The sequence below is a fragment of the Grus americana genome, chromosome 2, assembly GCF_028858705.1.
Source record: "Grus americana isolate bGruAme1 chromosome 2, bGruAme1.mat, whole genome shotgun sequence".
Taxonomy (NCBI): Eukaryota; Metazoa; Chordata; class Aves; order Gruiformes; family Gruidae; genus Grus; species Grus americana.
In genome coordinates this window covers 67,279,429-67,299,669 of record NC_072853.1, presented here as the reverse complement: position 1 = coordinate 67,299,669, position 20,241 = coordinate 67,279,429, and the positions used below count along the sequence as shown (strand labels likewise).

General features: G+C 38.2%; 1 protein-coding gene across 1 annotated transcript in view; it reads right to left on the bottom strand.

The window, feature by feature from the left end:
• The window catches only part of LOC129202155 (uncharacterized), a 32,857-nt gene that overhangs the window by 11,171 nt on the left and 1,445 nt on the right, over positions 1–20,241 (bottom strand). Inside the window, exons 3-9 of the mRNA XM_054814352.1 lie at positions 20,059–20,127; positions 12,882–12,915; positions 7,202–7,252; positions 5,192–5,269; positions 2,039–2,175; positions 1,363–1,482; positions 814–844 (exon numbers count right to left, since the gene is read on the bottom strand). Coding sequence (XP_054670327.1) covers positions 814–844; positions 1,363–1,482; positions 2,039–2,175; positions 5,192–5,269; positions 7,202–7,252; positions 12,882–12,915; positions 20,059–20,127 — 520 coding nt within the window. The remainder of the gene's footprint in view (positions 1–813; positions 845–1,362; positions 1,483–2,038; positions 2,176–5,191; positions 5,270–7,201; positions 7,253–12,881; positions 12,916–20,058; positions 20,128–20,241) is intronic.

The following is a 20,241-nucleotide window of genomic DNA, read 5'->3' as shown; positions in this document are numbered from 1 at the left end:
TTGTACAGAAGTCAGGAAGCACTGATGTCAGTTTACTCTGAACTGAGAATTACTGAGCTCAAAAAGGGTCTCTGCCACTTTGTTTTGCAGAACAATATTAAAAGGTACAATCCACAGAAGCCACCAATGATCAATCAGAAAAAAGCAGTGCTATGGTAGGCACCTACAGCAGGATTCATGCTGACAAATTCTGTGGATCGACGTAACCTTCACCCATTTAAATACAACCTACCTTCCCACTGATATTAGTACTAGGGTCAAAAGGTAGCAAGTGCATATTTCTTCAGGTTGGCATCATTAAGCATCAATAGCACATCTACAGTAACAAAGGGCATAACTCAAACATACTATATGAGGGAAGATGCTGGTTTTATGTTTGAGGGTTTGGTTTCCATTGCTTGTTCCAACAGACTTGGTAAAGAACTGCAACTTCCACTTTTACCAGTGATTCAGCATGTATATCTTTTAATGACTGAAATGAGGTAGAGAAGGCTTTATCAACTTATTCAGAGAAACCCATCAAATACCATTTTTCCATACTTTTTCACTTTCCTTGATTACTGTAGTTATCTTAGATACCTCCAGAACCAAGCAGTTAAAAAATGTCTAAGAAACACTGTGAGTCTGGCAATTCCTTTCTTCCCTCATTTCAAATTCACAAAAACTGGAAAATCTCTGAAAAGGAAACATTTTGCACTATTACAAGTTGAACATTTTAAATCAGTCAAATCCTTTGAGTTCAACTACTAATTCAAATTAGGTCAAATATCAATTACATCAAATCTATTATATTGAAGTAATTCATAGACTTACGTGAGGTACTTGGTCTTATGTAACCTTCAATCTAGGAACAGAAATAGTTTTGTATTAGATTTTCTGACTAAAATTTCGCAACAACAGTCTCTACTGCAACTGCCATTAGAAATGGAACAAGTACTGTCATTTATCCCAGGATAGTGTAGCCCATAATTTTATAGATCTATAATCTTGTCAATATAAATGAAATTTGAGAGAAAATTTGCTTACATTTGAGAAAATTTAAGTTTCAAAAATTAAAAATCACTGAAGTAAAGCACTAAAATTTCTGCATCACTGAATTCAGACTGAACATTTTCTACCTAAAAACTTCTTAAAAATAAACAACTTTGTTTTTTCAGAGGAATTTCAAGACTACTGTTCTTTTCCTCAGATTTTTTAGGGCAACTTTTAATTAAGTCTTAGTTCAATTTACTACTACATTTCCTAGAAAGACACAGAAATTTAACAAGCTAAGTAAATTTTAAAAGTACTCCTGACAAAGTCAAACATAAATGCACTGATAAAAGACACATTACTGGATACTTTACATTTACTTTCAATTACCTTATACATTTTTAATCCTTCAGTCTTCTCTAGCTCTCCTGCTATCCGTCTGAGAAATGAGACTTTGCATTCTTTTACATCTGTTGTCTTTCTCTTCATTTTATCTGGAAATTCTTTAGACTGTTGATAAAAATGGCTTGAAACAGTCAGTATCAAAATTAATCACAATATTAAAAAATTGGCACATTTCACCTTTTGGATGAGATTGCAAAAGACTGGTAAACATCGTTTTGAACATTATGAGCTAGTTTTTTCTTTGTAACACAAGTAATTAAATTTTAATGTTAAAGTTGCTCAAGCAGTCTTCAAAACAGAAAATGGATACTATGCAAAGCTTGCTACCAACAGGTAACATGCTCTGTTCCATATCCAACAACGCTATGGACGTGCTGAGGAATAAGAATGAACTATAACGTTGTAGGAACCTGATCCTGGAGGCAATCAAAACACTTAGGAACAGACTTCGAGCAGATATAGACACACACCAGAGATCACACTTCCTCAATAGCTCACAGCTTCATAGCTATTCATGTTGATCTGACCATGAAGAGTCAACCATAGAAGTTTTAGCAATTTGTCACATGGGGGTTTAAACTTCAAACTTGATGTAAGTATTTACAGAAAAAAAGGGAGTATCTTAAAGCAATCGTGATCAAAATGCATCAAAATTACTCACGATGTATGCTCTTCTGTGTTTATATCCACTAAGATGTTCTATCATAGGTGCCATCTCTGTATTAAACCCACACAGCTTGCACTCATAATGTGGTTCTTTTCTTCCTTCAAATCTGATTTCAACCACATGTTCTAAACCTGTAAAAGACAGAGTTACAAATATCTATATTTTAGTATAGACTACTATAAACAAATGTATTCTCCTCAATGTTGCTCATTAAAAGCCAAAATTAATAAATAAAAGCATTCCATTTTCAGAATATCAACACTTCTTCAGGATCACAAGGATCAGACATTATCCACATCAGTTAAATTTCTCTCTTTACAATGCTTTATTCTGAAAGAAAAAACACTACCTATGGCAGATTTGCAAGCCCACCAAAACCAAGTATTTCATGTACTTTTTTCCTGCCTGGGATATTTTTAAGAAACTAAGAAAGAGCCTTCCATTCAATACAGTCATGTAAGAGAATTCATGGAGAACTGCATATAGAAAAGAGAATGAGAATAGGAAATGCCACACAAACGTCTATATTAAAAAACTGCTTTTCAACTATTTAGTCATAATTTGGGCAGTGTCCAAGTAGCACAAAGCACATGTAGGAAAGACAATAATCACTTCACAAAACTGAGTCCTTCATAATCTAAAAATCTTCCATAAACTTTTAAGAATTACAGGAATGAAAATGGGAATTTTCTTTATTTTTCCTAGAAATGACTGAAAGACTATGTCTTAGAAATATTCAGAAATCTCTAAGTTTGAGGCTTATACCTAGCATGAAAAGTTTTACTCTGAACAGCTTAAATGTAACAAGTTTATAAGCAGCTTAAAACAAATAGGAAAAACCTGCAGCTGTTCCCTATTATCATATTTTCCAATACTCTATTTGTGATGGGTTGACCCCAGCCAGCAGCCAAGCGCCACACAGCTGCTTGCTCACTCACATACACATCCCTCAGCAGGGTGGGGAGAAACTGGGAAGGGCAAAAGCAAGAACATTCATGGGTTGAGATAAAGATAGTTTAATAGGTGAAGGAAAGAGGGGTGGAAAAAAAGCAGAAAAACCCAAAACATCTAAAAACTAGTCACTCAGATCTCCACAACAGACCAATACCCAGCCAGACTCTGAACAGCTACCTTGGAAGTCAACTCCCCCCTCCCCCCGTTTTTTTCTTCCTTTACCAAGGTTGTGATTGCTGAGCATGACAGTACATGGTACAGAACATCCTTTTGGCCAGTTTGGGTCAACTGTCGTGGCTGTCCCCTCCCAGTCTCTCACCCACCTCCAGCCTACTCAAGGGGCGAGGACCCAGAGTGGAAAAAAAAACAACACCCCTATTTGCACTGCTCAACAGCCAAAACACTGCTCTGTTATCAACACTGTTTTAGTCACAAATCCAAAACATACAGGCTGCTATGAAGAAATTCAACTCCATCTCAGACCCACCACAGTATTAATACTGCTAAATCTTAACTCTGAAAATAAACTATCAGTAAATGAACTGAGTATACAAGAAAGTAACACTTTGCTATTCACCATTTTCTATTAAAAATGCTTATAATAATAAATTGCTATGCTTTTTAATACTAATACTGTATGTAGAGTAACAGCAAGACAATTCACTAAACAGATAAATTCTCCGGTAATACTAGGAAATTTGCTACGTAGCTTTTCATCAGGGAACATATTTCTCTAGGCACATACTAGGAACACTAATGCCACTGACAAGCATCATTTCCTATCCTCTCCTAAGGGTTGCTTAATCTAACAATTAGTAAGAAAATAAACCTTAAAATTCATCTCATCACTTTTAGTATTCCCAAAGATGGCAAGAAAAAATCTCTCACTACACAGAAAAACCTGTACATCCTACCAAACGGAAAACCACAAAGAATCACCAGATGACAAGGCACTGCTGGCACAAAGTCCAGTTGGAGGCCAGTAGCTAGCAGTGTACCCCAAGGGTCAATACTGGGTCCAGTCCTGTTTAACATCTTCATTAATAATCTGGATGACAGGGCAGAACATACCCTCAGCAAGTTTGCTGATGACACAAAACTGAGAGGGATGGCTGATACACCAGAGGGTTGTGCTGCCTTCCAGAAGGACCTCGAGAAGCTGGAGAGCTGGGCTGACAGGAACATCAGGCAGTTCAGCAAGGGGAACTGCAAAGTCCTGAGCTGGGGAGGAACAACCCGAGGCACCAGTACATGCTGGGGGCTGACCAGCTGGAAAGCAGCTTGGCAGAAAAGGACCTGGGTGGACACCAAGTTGAAGATGAGCCAGCAATGGGCCCTTATGGCCAAGAAGGTTAATGGTATCCTGAGCTGCACAAGGAGGAGTGCTGCCAGCAGGCTGGAGGAGATGATCCATCCTCTCCACTCAGCATCAGTAGGGTCATGTCTGGAGTGTTGTGTCGAGTTCTGGGCTTCCCAGTACAAGAGATATGGACGTACAAAGGGCCATGCAGATGATGAAGGCACTGGAGCATCTCTCCTGTGAGGTAAGGCTGAGAGAGCTGGGACTGTTTAGCCTACAGAAGAAAAGCCTCAGAGGGGATCTCATCAGCATGTAGAAATACCTGAAAGGGAAGGAGCAAAGAAGAGGGAGCCAGGCTCTTTTCAGTGGTGTCCAGTGATGGGACAAGAGGCAATAGGCACAAACTGAAATGCAGGAGATGCTCTCTGAACATCAGGAAACACCTTTGACTGTGAGGGTGACTGAACAGTGGCACAGGTTTCCCTGAGAGGTTGTGGAATTTCGCACCCTGGAGATACTCAAAAGCCATCTGGACATTGTCCTGGGCAACCTGCTTTGGGTGTCCTTGCTTGAGCAGGGGGTTAAGATCAGATGACCTCCAGAGGTCCCTTCCAACCTCAACCATTCTGTAATCTGTGAAAAGCTTCTTTACTAAGATGGCTCCTTCAGGAATGAGTTGTCTAACAATTAAGGTGTATAAAAGAGGTAGCCTTTATAGTACTCAATGCAATAAGCTAAACTTTAAAAGGTATAAGAGGTAAGATATAGCCCATAAATTATTCAATATATTTACAGAAAATGAAACAATATCTAAAATTCCACCTTTTATTTCAAAACAAGCGCCATTTGGTCACAAATTCAAAGACATACCATTTAGAAAACAAAAAACATACCAACTAGAGGTTCTTCTCTTTTAGGATCATTCATAAAATCCTTCAGACAGGTTATGTCCTTTCTGAGTCCTCTCTTCACTAAAGTAAAAAATATACACATAAAGAGATATTACACATTAGACAGTTTGCACATTATTTCTATGAAGGAGAAACTCTTAAAGGAGTTTCTAATGGAGACAAAATTAATTTTCATTCTGAAATGCATAAGGAAAATGGGCAAGAACTCAGTCACAAAAAGACTCCAATGCTGTTTTCCATAACAATTTTACACGCGAGGAATTGATGTCTTCAAGAAGAGAACCAAATGAGCAAAACAGACCTTCTAATACAATCCAATGTACTGAGGAAAGATACTAAGTTCACATTCATAGCATGCCCCAGACCACGTCAGTTCTCATTAAAAGAAAAAAAAAAAAAGAAAAGCCAAGCCACCAACCTCCTTCTTCCCCTAAAACCCTAATAATACTCATATAGCATACAGAGACTGCTTGTTTGGAATCTAAACTTCAAGAGTCATACTGCCTTCAGTCTAATAAAGAACACATAATCTTCACTAATATAGCAAATGTCTCTTGTACTCTGTGCAGACCAGAAGCTGCAGAACCACAGTTAGTATGTTCCTGAGCCTGAACTAGCAGTGTTTCAATCAGGGCTGTATCTCACTCCTCACTGGGTTTTAACAGCTTGGGTTTTGCATTGCCTAAAACACTTTTAAAGTATTCCCGGTCAACTTGAAGCACCAGCAGAGTTCAGCTAAACATATCCACAAAATAATCTCAAGGAGGCATTAAGTGTATTCAAGTGTTGGCCATTATAAAAGAGCATGCTGACGTGTTAAAATATGTATTTTTTAATCCAAGAAAAAAAATTGCAGAAATAGAAGTCATCTTCCTAATTACACACAGCTGTATTTTAACTGACTGATTAATTTCATAAGAGTCATAAACACTGCCAGTTTCTTCAAATTGGAGCAAACAAGTAAAAATACCACAAGCACTGAACAGTATGTTACTGTATTCTTTCCCCCTAGGATGCCAGGTTATGGTTTAAAAACAAACAAACAAAACCCAACAAAACTTCAGGATAGGGAATTCCATGCTTGTTCTTAAATATTCATTCCATTAGGAATATGCTTGTGCTGCCATCAAGTCAAACTCCATGGGTGCACATACACCAAAAAAAAAAAAAAATCACAAAGTTCCAGCATTAATTTATATGGAAAACCTCTTATAATTTAATTGTGGTAGAAAAAACCTGATGGAACGACTCCTACCATGGGAACAACGTGGCTCGTTCCCACCAAAACTTCACAGTCTTGTTAAAAATCTTTCTCTGTTGTTTTGGTTTTTATCTGAGATTACATGTAGCAGTAGCACAGCATGACAAAGGCGACATGTAACACATGAAAGATTTGTGTGCCTGTGCAGTAGCTCTCAGTGCGAGCTGGCTGTTCAAGCCGACAGTGATAGGCATGTGGTCTTTTGGGCTTAACGTGGAAAGATCCATGCAGAAAAAAGTTAACAGTCTCTTCTACAAGGCAATAGTCATTTTCTTCTTGCTTCCTAACATACAACTGAATACTCTTGTCTTGGTAACATCTTGATAATAAACTGTTAACTTGATTTATATGCTTTTGTTTTGTCAAACTTTCACTGCATTGTATGTGTATACACGTGCATGCTGCAAAATTTTCTGTTGAAAACTTTACCAGCTAAAAAAAATTAGATTAACTGAAATTAGATATTATCAAATAATCAGGAAGACAGAAACTATAATGTTTCAAGTTTGAAAGTCGTCCTGTGAGAATACTCATAACTTCATATTCTCCTAGGATCTTTTCTTACATAAATTAACCAGTGCACAAAAGAAAAGCAATGGTTCAAATGTTTGGTAACCTGCATTGCTTCTTCCTAACCATAATCAACCACCTGCTTTGGTCATCATTAGAACAAACCCACTGATTTCAAAGTTGCACCTAAAAAGGACATTAGCTCATTTATATTCAGCTACCTGGTCTCTGTGTTTCATACTTGATCGGAGTTCGGACTGGAGCTGGAGGACCTAGGATAATAGTTTGACAGTCAGACTACTTCTCTCACTTGCTTTTATTAAGTACCTAGCAGATCATCCAAAAAAGTTAGAGAATTGAATTTATCTTCATTTTACAGGTTAATATAGGCTCAGTAAAGCAGTATTCCATCTTGGTATACTTTCCTTTTGAAACTTTACTGCTCTAGGTAAGAAAAAGTTTTCATTTCTACTCCCCTGCCCCAGCAACACAATATACCAAACACAAGAATGTCACAGAGGCATAGAGTATTCAATTTTTATTTGATTTGTAAGTGTTTTTCAAACTGCCTAGTTATTTTAACTATTGAGTATTGTGCATGACAGTCAGTCTGTGTTACAGGTACTCAACAGAAAACTTCTGGTCTAAACATTTAAAGCCTAAACACAATGCCAGAAACAATTAATGAAGTCATTAAACTGCACACAGACTAATATCTTCTTTTATATAGGCTTCTGTACATATTTTTAATCACTCAGAGCGTAAGAGTGATTTTTTTAGATATGCTTTTGTAAAGGTACTTCCATTCCCTTCCTTTGGAACTTCTTTTCCTTGCCCCCCTATTCCCTCAAATCCATAGACACATACACACCACAAGCGTGCTTTAATGATGTTCTCAGTATTTTATAAGTTGCAGCATTCAAGATTAAAACAAGATAACACACCAGTACTCATTTACTGGAAAGAGTGAAACTTTAAGTTAAACTACATATTTGCCCATGTGATTCCTGTTTTTGAAGTGAAGAAGTTTTCCATAGTCATGGCAAATACAACCATCAATGGTTTTCTCCTCTTTCTGCACAAGACAGGCAATTAAGAGATACACATCAAAGCTGTAACTCAAATCAAAGTTGTAAACATTTTGCAAACAACTCCACAATATTAACATAAGGGAGGGGTATGAGAAAGCATATCACCCTTGATGTCTTACAGTAAGTTATCCATCTTTTTTCAGTAAAAAGCGTCAAAGTCTCTGGTAGCATGAACAAAAGAAGATCTCCAGGTACTCTACAAGTACAAAAATTACTTAATTCCAGAGTTGTTCAGTTAGCGCCTGAAGCCCAAGTTAGATTCCAGGTTCAGTATCTGCAGACTGACAACATGGCCAAATGCTAAATGACACGAATAGGCACCTGTGAAATAAGATTTTTAGTGCTTTATTTTCTGTTTACTTTTAGGAACAAATTGTATTTGCAGAGAATTGTACCAGAAACAGTTCACAGTGCAGTCTACCTTAACATGGTTAAGGTTTACAAATATGGTCAAGTTAAAAATGAAGCTGCTGTAGCTGCTACTATCACCACAGGTAGCAGCTTGGGGGTTGGATGGTTTGGGTTTGGTTGTCTTTTTTAATGGAGGCAGCACTTAGCAATTATTATCATTGCTGCCTGCAAAATTTTAACAAAAGCAGTTATGATCTTGAAGAGACTCTCCCATTCAGCAACAGCAGGTTTCCAGGCTAACATTTAATTCACATTTATTAGCCACATGGCTTTGTAATGCTATTAATAATGTGAGTTCTGTTTCTTAAGCATCTCAAAACAAAGAAACAACAGTATTTTCCCTTAAAGCATATCAGACTGATCAATGACCTGAAAATCAGCTGGACTGCCAGCCTCAAAGAGCAACAATCAACAGCCCAGCCTCTTGGTGTTCAGTAAGCAGCAGACTACCCCAAAGACTGATTCCAGGGCAGAATGACCATAATGAAGCTTTCTTTACTCTAGTGCTACTTAAAGGTTTTAAGTTGAGGAATGTAGATGCAGGTCACTAGATCCAGCAACTAAACACCCTATAACATCCCTCATTACACTTTTCAATACTTTTCGTATGTATTGTTGTCAGAGAAGTACTTCAAGCTAACCCTGTATCTTCCTGTAATGCAAGAAAAATTCCACAGGCTGTGCAAAACATCTCTATTAATTTACTGTTCTTTGTGCCAAATCAATTTCACCAATAAAGCTAGACAGCCCAGAAATGGCTTAACAGGGCTCATACTCTATACTATGCCTCCTACCTGAGCTGCCTCATTTTAGTAGGAAACCACTGGATTTTTGCTATTGCCCAAGGAAAATTTGCCTAATGTATACTGGTATTCCCCCATCATTTAATGCCTCTTGCTCAAAGGAAAAAGTTTTCCAAACTTCTGTCTGCTTTGGCCAAAGTGTCCCAGGAAAGAAAGTTTATTCCCCTCCTTGTCCCTGAACACATGGGTGCAACTGCCTCAACTAGAGCTGATAGAAGTATTCCATCTGTCCAATTATATCATTGTACAAAAATCATGACAAATTTATATATCTTAACTGAGCTTTGATTTAGCTCTCAGAGTCCTAGAACTTCAGCATCTTCTCTTCCCACATCTTCCATTAAGCTGCTCTCCTCTGAACTTGCTAGAGAGCAAGCAAAAAACCACCCCAGATACTTTTGTGGTAATGACTGGATTGGATAACTGGCTGATAGTTTTGCCATATGGAAACTTGCATGGAATCCAAATGTCTTTCTTACAGAAGGTGGTGCTCCTCCAAACACAATCATCTGGAAACAAATGCCTTAACTTACTTCAAAGCCAACAAGATCATACAGTTAAACAGTCAAGTTACGCCCATCACTTCTGGATTATGAACAGTTACTTTTGATGAATTCGGAGAGGATTCTGTACATAGCACGTCTCATTTGAAAACCCTCAGAATCAAAATAATTAGTCTTTTTTAGTTTTGGTTTACAAGCAATAGCAGCATTGGTGGTGGTCTCCATGCTGACAAAGGAACTTTTTTTTTTTCTTAATTCTGTAGCAATGAAGAAATGGCATATGTTGGTGTAAAACATTTTAAACGTGTCAAACCTCATCCTCTAAAGTACCTGTTCTTCAGACAGTGTACATTCCAGATACTTGTCAGGTTTTGCCCCAAGAGATTTCCAAGAAAATTCATCCTTCGTTTTGAAAACATCCATATATTTTTGTTCCTAGCTCTTTGAACTCCAGCTCTGTGAACATGCTACCACATTTCATTCTCGCTGGAGTATTTGACAACATGAATATTAGAATAAGACTGCAGATCCAGCAGCAATAACACAAGCATCTCATTAATTTATATCCTGAAATAATACCAGTTTCATACTTTGCATAGTGCATCTAATTTAAGAATATCCATACTTTCCATGCTCATTCACAAGACTTCACTACACCACAAATGCAGTATAATTTTTGTTCATGCTTACTATAATCATCTGCAAACTTTAGAAAAAAAAAAGGTCAACTATTTAAAATGAAGAAACAAAGACCAAGCAAATTCAGAATTTATTCGTCTATCTCAGTGACAGAGTATAATGAACTTCCGGGATCCACTGGGTCTTGAGGGAGGGTTATTTGTATAATTGGTAATATGTCTGTAGAAGAGTTTTGAGAAGTTCTGCATATATATTGAATATATAATTTTGCACTGCAGTCCTCAAAATGAAGTCTGAATTGCCATCTTTGAAAAGTTATTCAAGTGGAAAACTTTTCTACCTGTAAAAAAACCACACCAAAACAAAACAGACCACCACAACTAAAACATACAAATAAACTTCATTAGGCCAAATTTCAGCCGCTTTTGGACAAATAAACACTAACAGTGGCTGGCAAATTGTCATCCCACATCTGGATCTTCAGTGAAACAGAATTCAATATGGATAAAGTAGAATAAAGGAGATATCAACAGTACGAACAAACATTTCATATCAGAAGATGTTGATTGCTTCAAAATGATTACTGAGGCACAGAACTTTCTGGATTAAAGCACATCTTGCAATGCTTCTGACATGGTACCCTCTGATGCTGGGACTCCTCCAGATGTTAGCTTTAACTTGTGTACCAAAGTTTCATGTCTAGATTCTTCACTTTAATAATCAGATATTTTAATTTGTCTCTTCTTGTTCGGTAAGATATATCACAGTTGATAGATTCTAACCCATGCCATTTCCAGAGATGCAGCGTTTATAATGAGTATACATCCTTAACCTGAATTCTCCATGGAACACTGAGTTTGTAGTACATTAAGCAGTACTGTTTTCTAAAGGCATAGGTCTTTGCAACAGGCTCCTGTATTCCACCACTCTTCTTACAGTCTCGCTGCCACACCCTCTGTCCTCTTGAATTCAAGTCTCACTTTGTCCCGTGCATCCTTTACATTACTCCTCCAAAACAAGATTTTATGGTCTTGAAGCAAGAATCTCTTCAGTTAATAAGTATTACTTTGTATTTCCTGTCAGAAGGATCATTAAAAGAAATCTCTGGAAATTGTCTTCTACTAAAAACACTAGCCCATAGCCAAACAAATCTGTTGTTGTTGCTGAGATATAAATACAATTTTGGACTCCTCGAATCCATTGGATTTTTAGGAGACCTAAATGTTTTCAGAACTCTTGCAGAAATTCTGTCAACGAGCTTCATTACCAGTATTTCTAAAAAGAGAAGATCTGTATGCAGTACTCATGTCTGCTGAAGCAAAACATCTCATAATTGTTCACACACTCGAATGATATGTCTTGCACTGATATTCTCTTGACATCAAACCACAAGAGCAGTTAAAGTCCATTCTCTTACAAAATGGACTCTGACTAGTACTTTTCTAAATCTTCCTCTTGTGTTGATTCTTCAGGGTCCAGTAAGCAGTGAGCTCAGACTGCTGCACTTCCCTCAGTAGAGGACTGAAATCATCACTCTTCTCTGTGCAGATGTCCATCTTCAAGAACCCTTGATCAACTTGGTTCAAAAAGGTTCCAAAGATACTGGGGAACAGACGACAAAGCCAGAATGTAAGCCTTGTTTCTTAGGAGAACAGGCTAAGAAGATAAAGTGGAAGTGAAAAGCTTATTTCATGTGATGACTGACTGTATAACCATTCTGGTTTTTAATCTTCTCATTGTTTTTTATAATTATTCCAATATCTGCAAATGTTCTCTGCTTCCAGTACTTTAAAAATCTTACACGTCATCATCAATGCCTTTACAACAAGATATCCATTTCCATTGTCAGCTAGTTATATCCCACATTTTCAACCTTTCACAACTCTTATTTCCATTGACATATGTCAGTCTGGACTCACATTCTCAGTTGCTGGGGGAAAAGATACCCCAACAACTGAGTTCACCTTGAATACGTCTTTGCTACTCCAGGTCAATTACAATAAAGGGAGGCAGAACATTCCTCTGATGCAGTTAGGTAACTCCAGCACCAGTAGAGCTGCATCTGCAACAGTGCTGCGTTAGCCTACTGACTTCGCTGCTTAGCGTACTGCCTGAAGCTTAGCAGCAAGTGCATAAAGCTCACAGACAAGTCAGAGATAGTTTAGCCCGGGCACGTAAGAAACTAAAATACTAAATATCCATCCCTCTACTAGATATACAAATATTTAGATGTGGAAAGGTATAATTAAGGTTTCCTGCTCTAAAATATGTCTTTGCTCAGCAGTTCACTGGATAAAAATCTCAGAAGAATGTTCAGCATATAAAGAGAAACAGTTACCGACACATAAATCTGGCAAATGTAAATACCTGAACTACTAGAAAAGCAACAAAACATTAAAATCCCCAAGCAATATCTACCCTAGGAGGCTGGAAAGAAAAAAGTGTTATACTTACAATAGACAGTCTTGGGTCTCAGGGCTTTCTCTTTCTTTAATTATGAAGATGCAAGTCATCCGAAAATAAAATAAGAAAAAGAAATTAATGTACTGCACCATTTGAAGGAAAAACCCTGTACTTCCTAAGAAGCCTTTGCAGATGAATTACATTACAGGCCAAAGTTTCCACTATCAAACAGGAAAAATTAGAGCCTCTATGATTTTCTGCAAAAGCTGGAAGTAGTGACAGAAGTGTACTTACAATTAATACAAGGTTAATTTCAAGAAAGCCCTGTTATTAATGAAGTTTTAAGAGATGATTATGGCTTGAAACACAACACCTCAAGGATGCCAGACAAAACCTTGAGTTCTGCAGGATTACAGCTCCTAAGTTTTCAAAAGTTGTAGTTCCAACAAAAAAGAAAATGAAAACTTGCCCAAAAAGGAAAAACAAACTGACGAAAAGCAGTTCCCCCACCATTTTGAGTGGATTTGGCTAAACGTTAAGGCTAGCCAAATCTCCTGAAAGTTCATCCATATCATGAAGAACAGTAAAAGTGACTTTCATCAGCTGAATCCAGAACACATCACCATTTGGCAGAATCTAAGGAAAAGAGGAACTTAAATTTCCATTTTAGAACATGGCTAAAACTGATCCTAACTCATTTTGAAAACTTTTTGGCAAATAAACACAAACTCGCCATACAATAAGCGTCATAATTCTACCAGAAAGGCAGCTGTCTGCCCAGAGCAGTCCATGGAGTTGAGTGCTATATTTTCAGTATTCAGTGGCACGGAAGAGATGCTGCACATCAACGTGACAAATCAATAGGAAACAAGACTGACAAAATAATTAAGAAGCCAAATAGCTGTTCTTTCATGGCAGTTATAAAAAAAGTTACCTAAGTCCCAGTATCACCACAGATAGTGGGTGGTGCTGTATAAGCTCAGCAGGATTTCATAAACTTAGAATATAGACACAGTCTCCCTTGCAGTTATGCCGCCGCAAGTGTGTTACTTGCCATTCTACAGAGTTTTACAACAAACAGCTGCTAATACCTAACTTCTCAGAGAAGTGTAGAAAACATTAGCAACTGTGAGCTGCTGCTCAAAGAGAATTTCTTCCTGACCATTTTCAGACAATCAACTTTAACTCTGATTACCCTCGGATTACTGCTTTTGTTAGTATTAGAAATGGACTTCCACAACTGAAGCTGAAGGGTCCATTTTACTTGTGACCCCTTCCTTAAAAAAGCTTTAAAAAAAGCCAAACAAACAAAAAAACCCCACACCACACAAAAACTATGTCAGGAATGAAGATTCTCACACATTAGGTAAGAAACTTATTCTCTGTCCTGGGTCATGTTACAAGCAAGTTGCAATAGCTGTTTTTGATCTAAGACTATGAAAAGTTAGGGTAACTTAACAAAGTGTCTAACTTTGAGAAGCCAAAACTCAAAAACTGCTGGGTTTTAGGGTTCAAACCTCCCCCACACACTGTAATCTGTAAGAGCTACTGCATAAATTAGTTTTCCACACAATTCAAGTTCACAGGTTATCTAACAAAACAGTTTCCCATGCATAGTTAGGTATTACGTAAACATAATTTCGTTGTTCCTAAATATACACGCTCCTGAAATCATATCAGTTAGATGTTAGCAGCCCATAAAATAAATTCTATTTATTTTAACTCTTCAAGCTCATACTAAGCAAATCAAGGTTTTTAGCAAAAGAAAAGCTCTCAGTTTAAGCCATTCTGGATCAGGAAGATAAGCTGCAGAACGTAAGGGCATACATCTTGAGATCAAACATAAACAATACAACAGCAGGGCAAATTTCCTGTAACTGAAACTGAGCTATGTTAACATTCCAAGTATCAAGACAAAAATATCCAGTTAAAATGCTTTTCCAGCATGGTTGATTTTAATGCCATAGAAAAGGGCAGAAATGTTGTCTGTACATCAGGTATTTTCAACACAGGCTCTGATGCACGACAACCAGTGGCAAGAGGTATAGAGAAGTGAGAACATTGAAATGGTGAAGACAAAACAACTCTCCTCACAGATCTAAACATTCCTTGTTTCATATGAGGTTGCAGAGTCCAGAATGCAGATTCCTCCCATTTTAGGCCCCAGTAGACATTTCTACACTATCTATCTTCAGATACGAAGGGAGGGCAAGGAACCTTGAATCCTTGACCGAATGAGAGCAATCTTCATCTGTGTTCCAACTGCCATTCACTGAAGAGGCAACACTTCTGCTGGTGCCGTATCTGCAAAGGGCTGTTCAAAACACTTGGAAAAAAACCATTCCACTCTAGGATTTCCTCATTAGCAAACTGAGCAATAAAGCTAATGTATAGCTGCAAAATCAGAATATACCACCGTATTCCAGGCATGTGCACAGCAGGTCTATTTTATCTGGGGACTGCTCCCTCAAAAGGTCTAGCTTTTTACTTGGCTGTCAAAAAAACCACCTCAAAAACCAAGCCCACCTTTCAGGCTGTATATCCCCCATTGCTCTTACAGACTTGGTTCAACGAAAAGCATTAGTAAACTCATCTAAACGTTGTTTTCCAACCATTTTATCATAATGGCTGAAAGTAACATTCAGCTGTTTTCCAAAGTGTATAATACAAGCCAATTCCAATTTCTAAAGAGTTAAGAACTATATACACATGTATGAATGCTATTTTGTCTAAGTAATTTTCCACCCACCCACATCAATACCTATTCAGCAATAAAACCACAAAACCTGTCAGTGTACAAATATACAAAGGTCACGAGGCACTCAATGCACGAGACATACATAGCCTTGTACCATCGTCATCCCAACCTCACAATTTTTTGTCCACCAGTACTTTTTACAGGGGTTTGGCCTTATGAATTATCTGCACTAGAAAAAATTAGATGTATATTCTGCTTATTACTCAAGCTCCAGTTCAAGGACACAGAAAGCATCATAGTCAAACACTGAAGTCAGCGACAAATAGAAATTCTTGGCACAACAAAGAATCAACTCTCAGTGATAGAAACTAAATGAACTCTAAAGTACACCATATAGAATTATTACCAAATATTTTGTAAATTAAGCAAAGACTTGAGAACATCTATGCTTAAGTTTCATATGTCACAGAATGCAAATAGCAACAATTTTATCTAATTAATTAGATCATCTATTATTTGACTAAAGCAACTACTCTGTTTGGAAAAATACAAATTTCAAAGTGCAAAAGGAAAAGGCTTCAAATAAACAAAACCTAATCTAGTAACAAACTAGGAAGAAAGTCATTGCACTGACTAATATTGAAAATATTGAAATATTTTCAAATTACTTCTATTTTATGATGCAATATATCATCCAGTCTATTTCTACGCCTTGAAATCATTCACACATCAATCCAGTGTGCTACAGAGCATTAAGCCTGCAAATATACAAATAAAAATACAAATTAAAACAATTCAGGACCCACTTTCTTGTAAAAACATAGACTCGGCTTAATGCACCAAATTATTAGCCTCCACCACAGCCAAAGGAATTCCATGAGGCTTTAGGTATAGGCTTATTCTTTTTTAGTTTGGGAAGTAACAAAACATTCTGGGTAAGAATACAACTTCTGTCCAATTTATAACAAATGTGCGTAGTCTGCCTAAGTTGCTATGAAGAGACAGATGTTATTTACATTTTCCCTTCCAGTAGCAAATGATTTAGAGACTGTCAGTTCAAACACCTAGATTGAGAGTCAATACAGGAAAAACATACTAAAAATCCCTAACTCATCAAAAGAAATATTCCTGGAGTCTGAGAAATGTAGCACATATAAATTAGATTTCCTCAGAAAAAAAGGTCTTCATTCCTTGGTTAGACCTAGGTCACTAACAAAAGTCTCCATAGTTTAATGGAGGCAATGCATTGATACAATTTACCTAAGAAGCATGCTTAGATGTTTAGTAAGTGGCCTCTTTCAAAGAAACTATGCATTCTGATGCTATTGTTCAGGAGTCAATGGTACCCACATACAGGTGAACAAACCAATCAACATATAGACATGAAACAAAGGTATGCAGAAGTAACCTAGATAAATATCTTGTGTACCTATCCAAAACCCAGAATAACCACACCACCCAGGTGACCAAAAAGAGAAAGAGATACAATAACCATACATACAAAGTCAACCGAAGTATTCCTACAAATCTGTCAGACAGTCAGACTTTACTAGTGCAACTATGCAAAATAACATTTTTACTGTGAATAGTTATGGGAAATGTAGGCCAATTAAATGAAACTCATTTCACACAGGTAGCAAATGTTTACACTTGTTTCTTGGAATTTTGCCGGTGACTGTCCTTCTCCTGATGAAGGGTCATTTCTTGTGTGTTTGAAACTTCCTCTAGTGGAGGACAAGCACAAAGTATCTTTACCAATGTCATTTTAAAAACACGGGTAGCTAAAAAAAAAAAATCACCTGACTAAAGTCATAAAAAATGGGTTGCTGTGTTGGGTTTGCGTGGCAAGGTTTTGGTAGCGGGGGGGCTACAGGGGTGGCTTCTGTGAGAAGCTGCTAGAAGCTCCCCCTGTGTCTGACAGAGCCAATGCCAGCCGGCTCTAAGACGGGCCCGCCGCTGGCCAAGGCCAAGCCAATCAGCGCCTCTGTGATAACATATTTAAGAAGTAGAAAAACACTTAGAGAGAGAGAGCTTTTGCAGCCGGAGAGAGGAGTGAGAAGATGTAAGAAACTCTGCAGACACCAAGGTCAGTGCAGATGGAGGGGGAGGAGGAGCTCCAGGCGCCGGAGCAGAGATCCCCCTGCAGCCCGTGGTGAAGGCCATGGTGAAGCAGGCTGTCCCCCTGCAGCCCATGGAGGAAGGATGAGGGGGTGTAGAGATTCCACCTGCAGCCCGTGGAGGACCCCACGCCGGAGCAGGTGGAGGCACCTGAAGGAGGCTGCGGCCCGTGGGAAGCCCACGCTGGAGCAAGTTCCTGGCCGGACCGGTGGACCCGTGAAGAGGGGAGCCCACGCCAGGGCAGGTTTGCTGGCAGGACTTGTGGCCCCGTGGGGGACCCCACGCTGGAGCAGTTTGCTCCTGAAGGTCTGCACCCCGTGAGAGGGACTCCATGCTGGAGCAGGGGAACGATGAGAGGAGTCCTCCCCCTGAGGATGAAGAAGCGGCAGAAACACCGTGAGATGAACTGACCGTAACCCCCACTCCCCGTCCCCCTGTGCCGCTGAGGGGGGGGAAGGTTGAAGCCGGGAGTGAAGTTGAGCCCGGGAAGATGGGAGGGGTGGGGGCAAGTGTTTTAAGAGTTGATTTTATTTTCTCATTCCTCTACTCTGTTTTGCCTAGTAATAAATTAGATGAACTCCCTCTCTAAGTTTGGTCTGTTTTGCTCGTGCCGATAATTAGTGAGTGATCTCTCCCTGTCCTTATCTCAACCTGCAAGCATTTCGTTATGCCTTTTCTCCCCTGTTTAGTGAATGAGGGGAGTGAGAGAGCGGCTCTGGTGGGCACCTGGCCCCCAGTCAGGCTCAACCCACCACAGTTGCTAATGTTGCGATTTAGGTAAAGAACTACCATCTTCTCTTCATTTTGTCATGTTGTCAGGACATCCTTTGTTATTATTGTGAACAGGAACTCCTCTAGTAAGAAACAAACCAAGAGCTATTCACTATCAACTCCTAGTCTGTATTAAAAAGGAACCTAAGTTCAGGACTAATACAGTTACTTCAAACTTGGCGACACAAAAACTTCTTTGATAACTCAATGAATCCTGATCTTTTTCTGCCAAAGCATAAAATGGATTTCTTAAGTGAGGAATTAGATGTAATTGAAAACAATGATGACATGATCTTGGAGCCATGTGACTTACCAGGACTCCACACACCAGCACTAACATTTAACAACTAACAAGCATCCAGTTTTCAACCTGCCTGATTCTCATTCACTATCAGTTCGCAGTCCTTCAATAAACTTTGACAGATATAGCCTAACATACACTGATTTCCAAGAGCGAAACAGAAGGAAAAGTACACACAGATTTTCTAATAAAATAATCACTAGTTTTTCCACTTTAAAAGTGAGAAACAGCAATAATTGGATTGTTAGAAGGTTAGCTGGGAAATAAAAAAGAAAACCAAAAAACCAAAAGAACTTCTTGCATCAGCAAGAACATTCGGCAGGATATGAAAAATGCTACAGTATTGTACACTTCTACTGGATCAACAGGGAACCAGAAGACTGAATCCTGGGTAAAAAAAGTGTTTGGAGGAAGAAAGTGGAAACACTGACTCAAATAAGAGTCAATGCTATTAAAGTGAAGACCAAACAGGTAACAAAATACTATTAATTTGTCTTGAAAATCAAGAGGTGGGGAGATGCTCCTCATCTGCAATTGAGAGAGAAGGGGCACACAAACACTTGAGAAAGATCATATTGCAGTTAGTCTTTAGTGTTCCAGGAAAAACAAGCTGTCATTAAGAAAGCATTAGAGCAGGCACTTCAATGCCACAACAATACAAACAATCTGATGACAGCAGTCATAAGTAACAGAGGAAAGTACAGACAACTAAGTCTCAACTTTACAGACTGAGAATGGGGAATTTTAAACAAAAGATAATCAGCCAATCAACAGTCAAAAGTTCAGTCAAACAACATTTACAAAAGCCTCATCTCCAAATACGTCCTCACAGAACACTGTCTAATAATTTAAGCACAAAACAAGCAAAGGCGGTAAACCACGAAGTTGCTATTGGGATGCTTCAAACAAACAGAACCATAGGACTTGGTAGTTAAGCCTATGTAACTCCTACAGGAAATCTGAATTGATGTTAACTATCAAAGTAACAAGTAAGCTAGTTTTATTCAAAGTACAGGTGAGTTACATAGACTTGGAAAATAGAGCAGTACTTTTACCAACTGTATCGAAAACAGAAGTTTGCATTCTTTCACCATCTATGACTTCCATGTAATTCAAATCTTAGTTTCACAATTAACGAATGTTTACCGTTAGGTACAGTTGATGTTTCAAGTTACATGATGTACAAAACAGCTGTGAGATTTTTCAAGCAAATTACTGTTACATATCTATCAGTAAGTTAGATAAGCACTTGAAGCCATGTGAAATCAGCTACTGAACTCTACAAGAATCCCAGATTTATGATTACATTTGCATATACACTTAATATGGAAAAGTGTTACCTTTCTATGCTTTGCACCACGATAGTGTGACTGAAGACTTATAGAACTCATACATGGAACTCTACAAACCTAAAAAGATAAATTGAAAGCACATCTTCAGTTATGCTATGGATATTCTGTAGTTGGTGAGTTATAAGAACTGGAAATACATCTGTTTCTACAGCATAACTCTCAGGGTCTTCT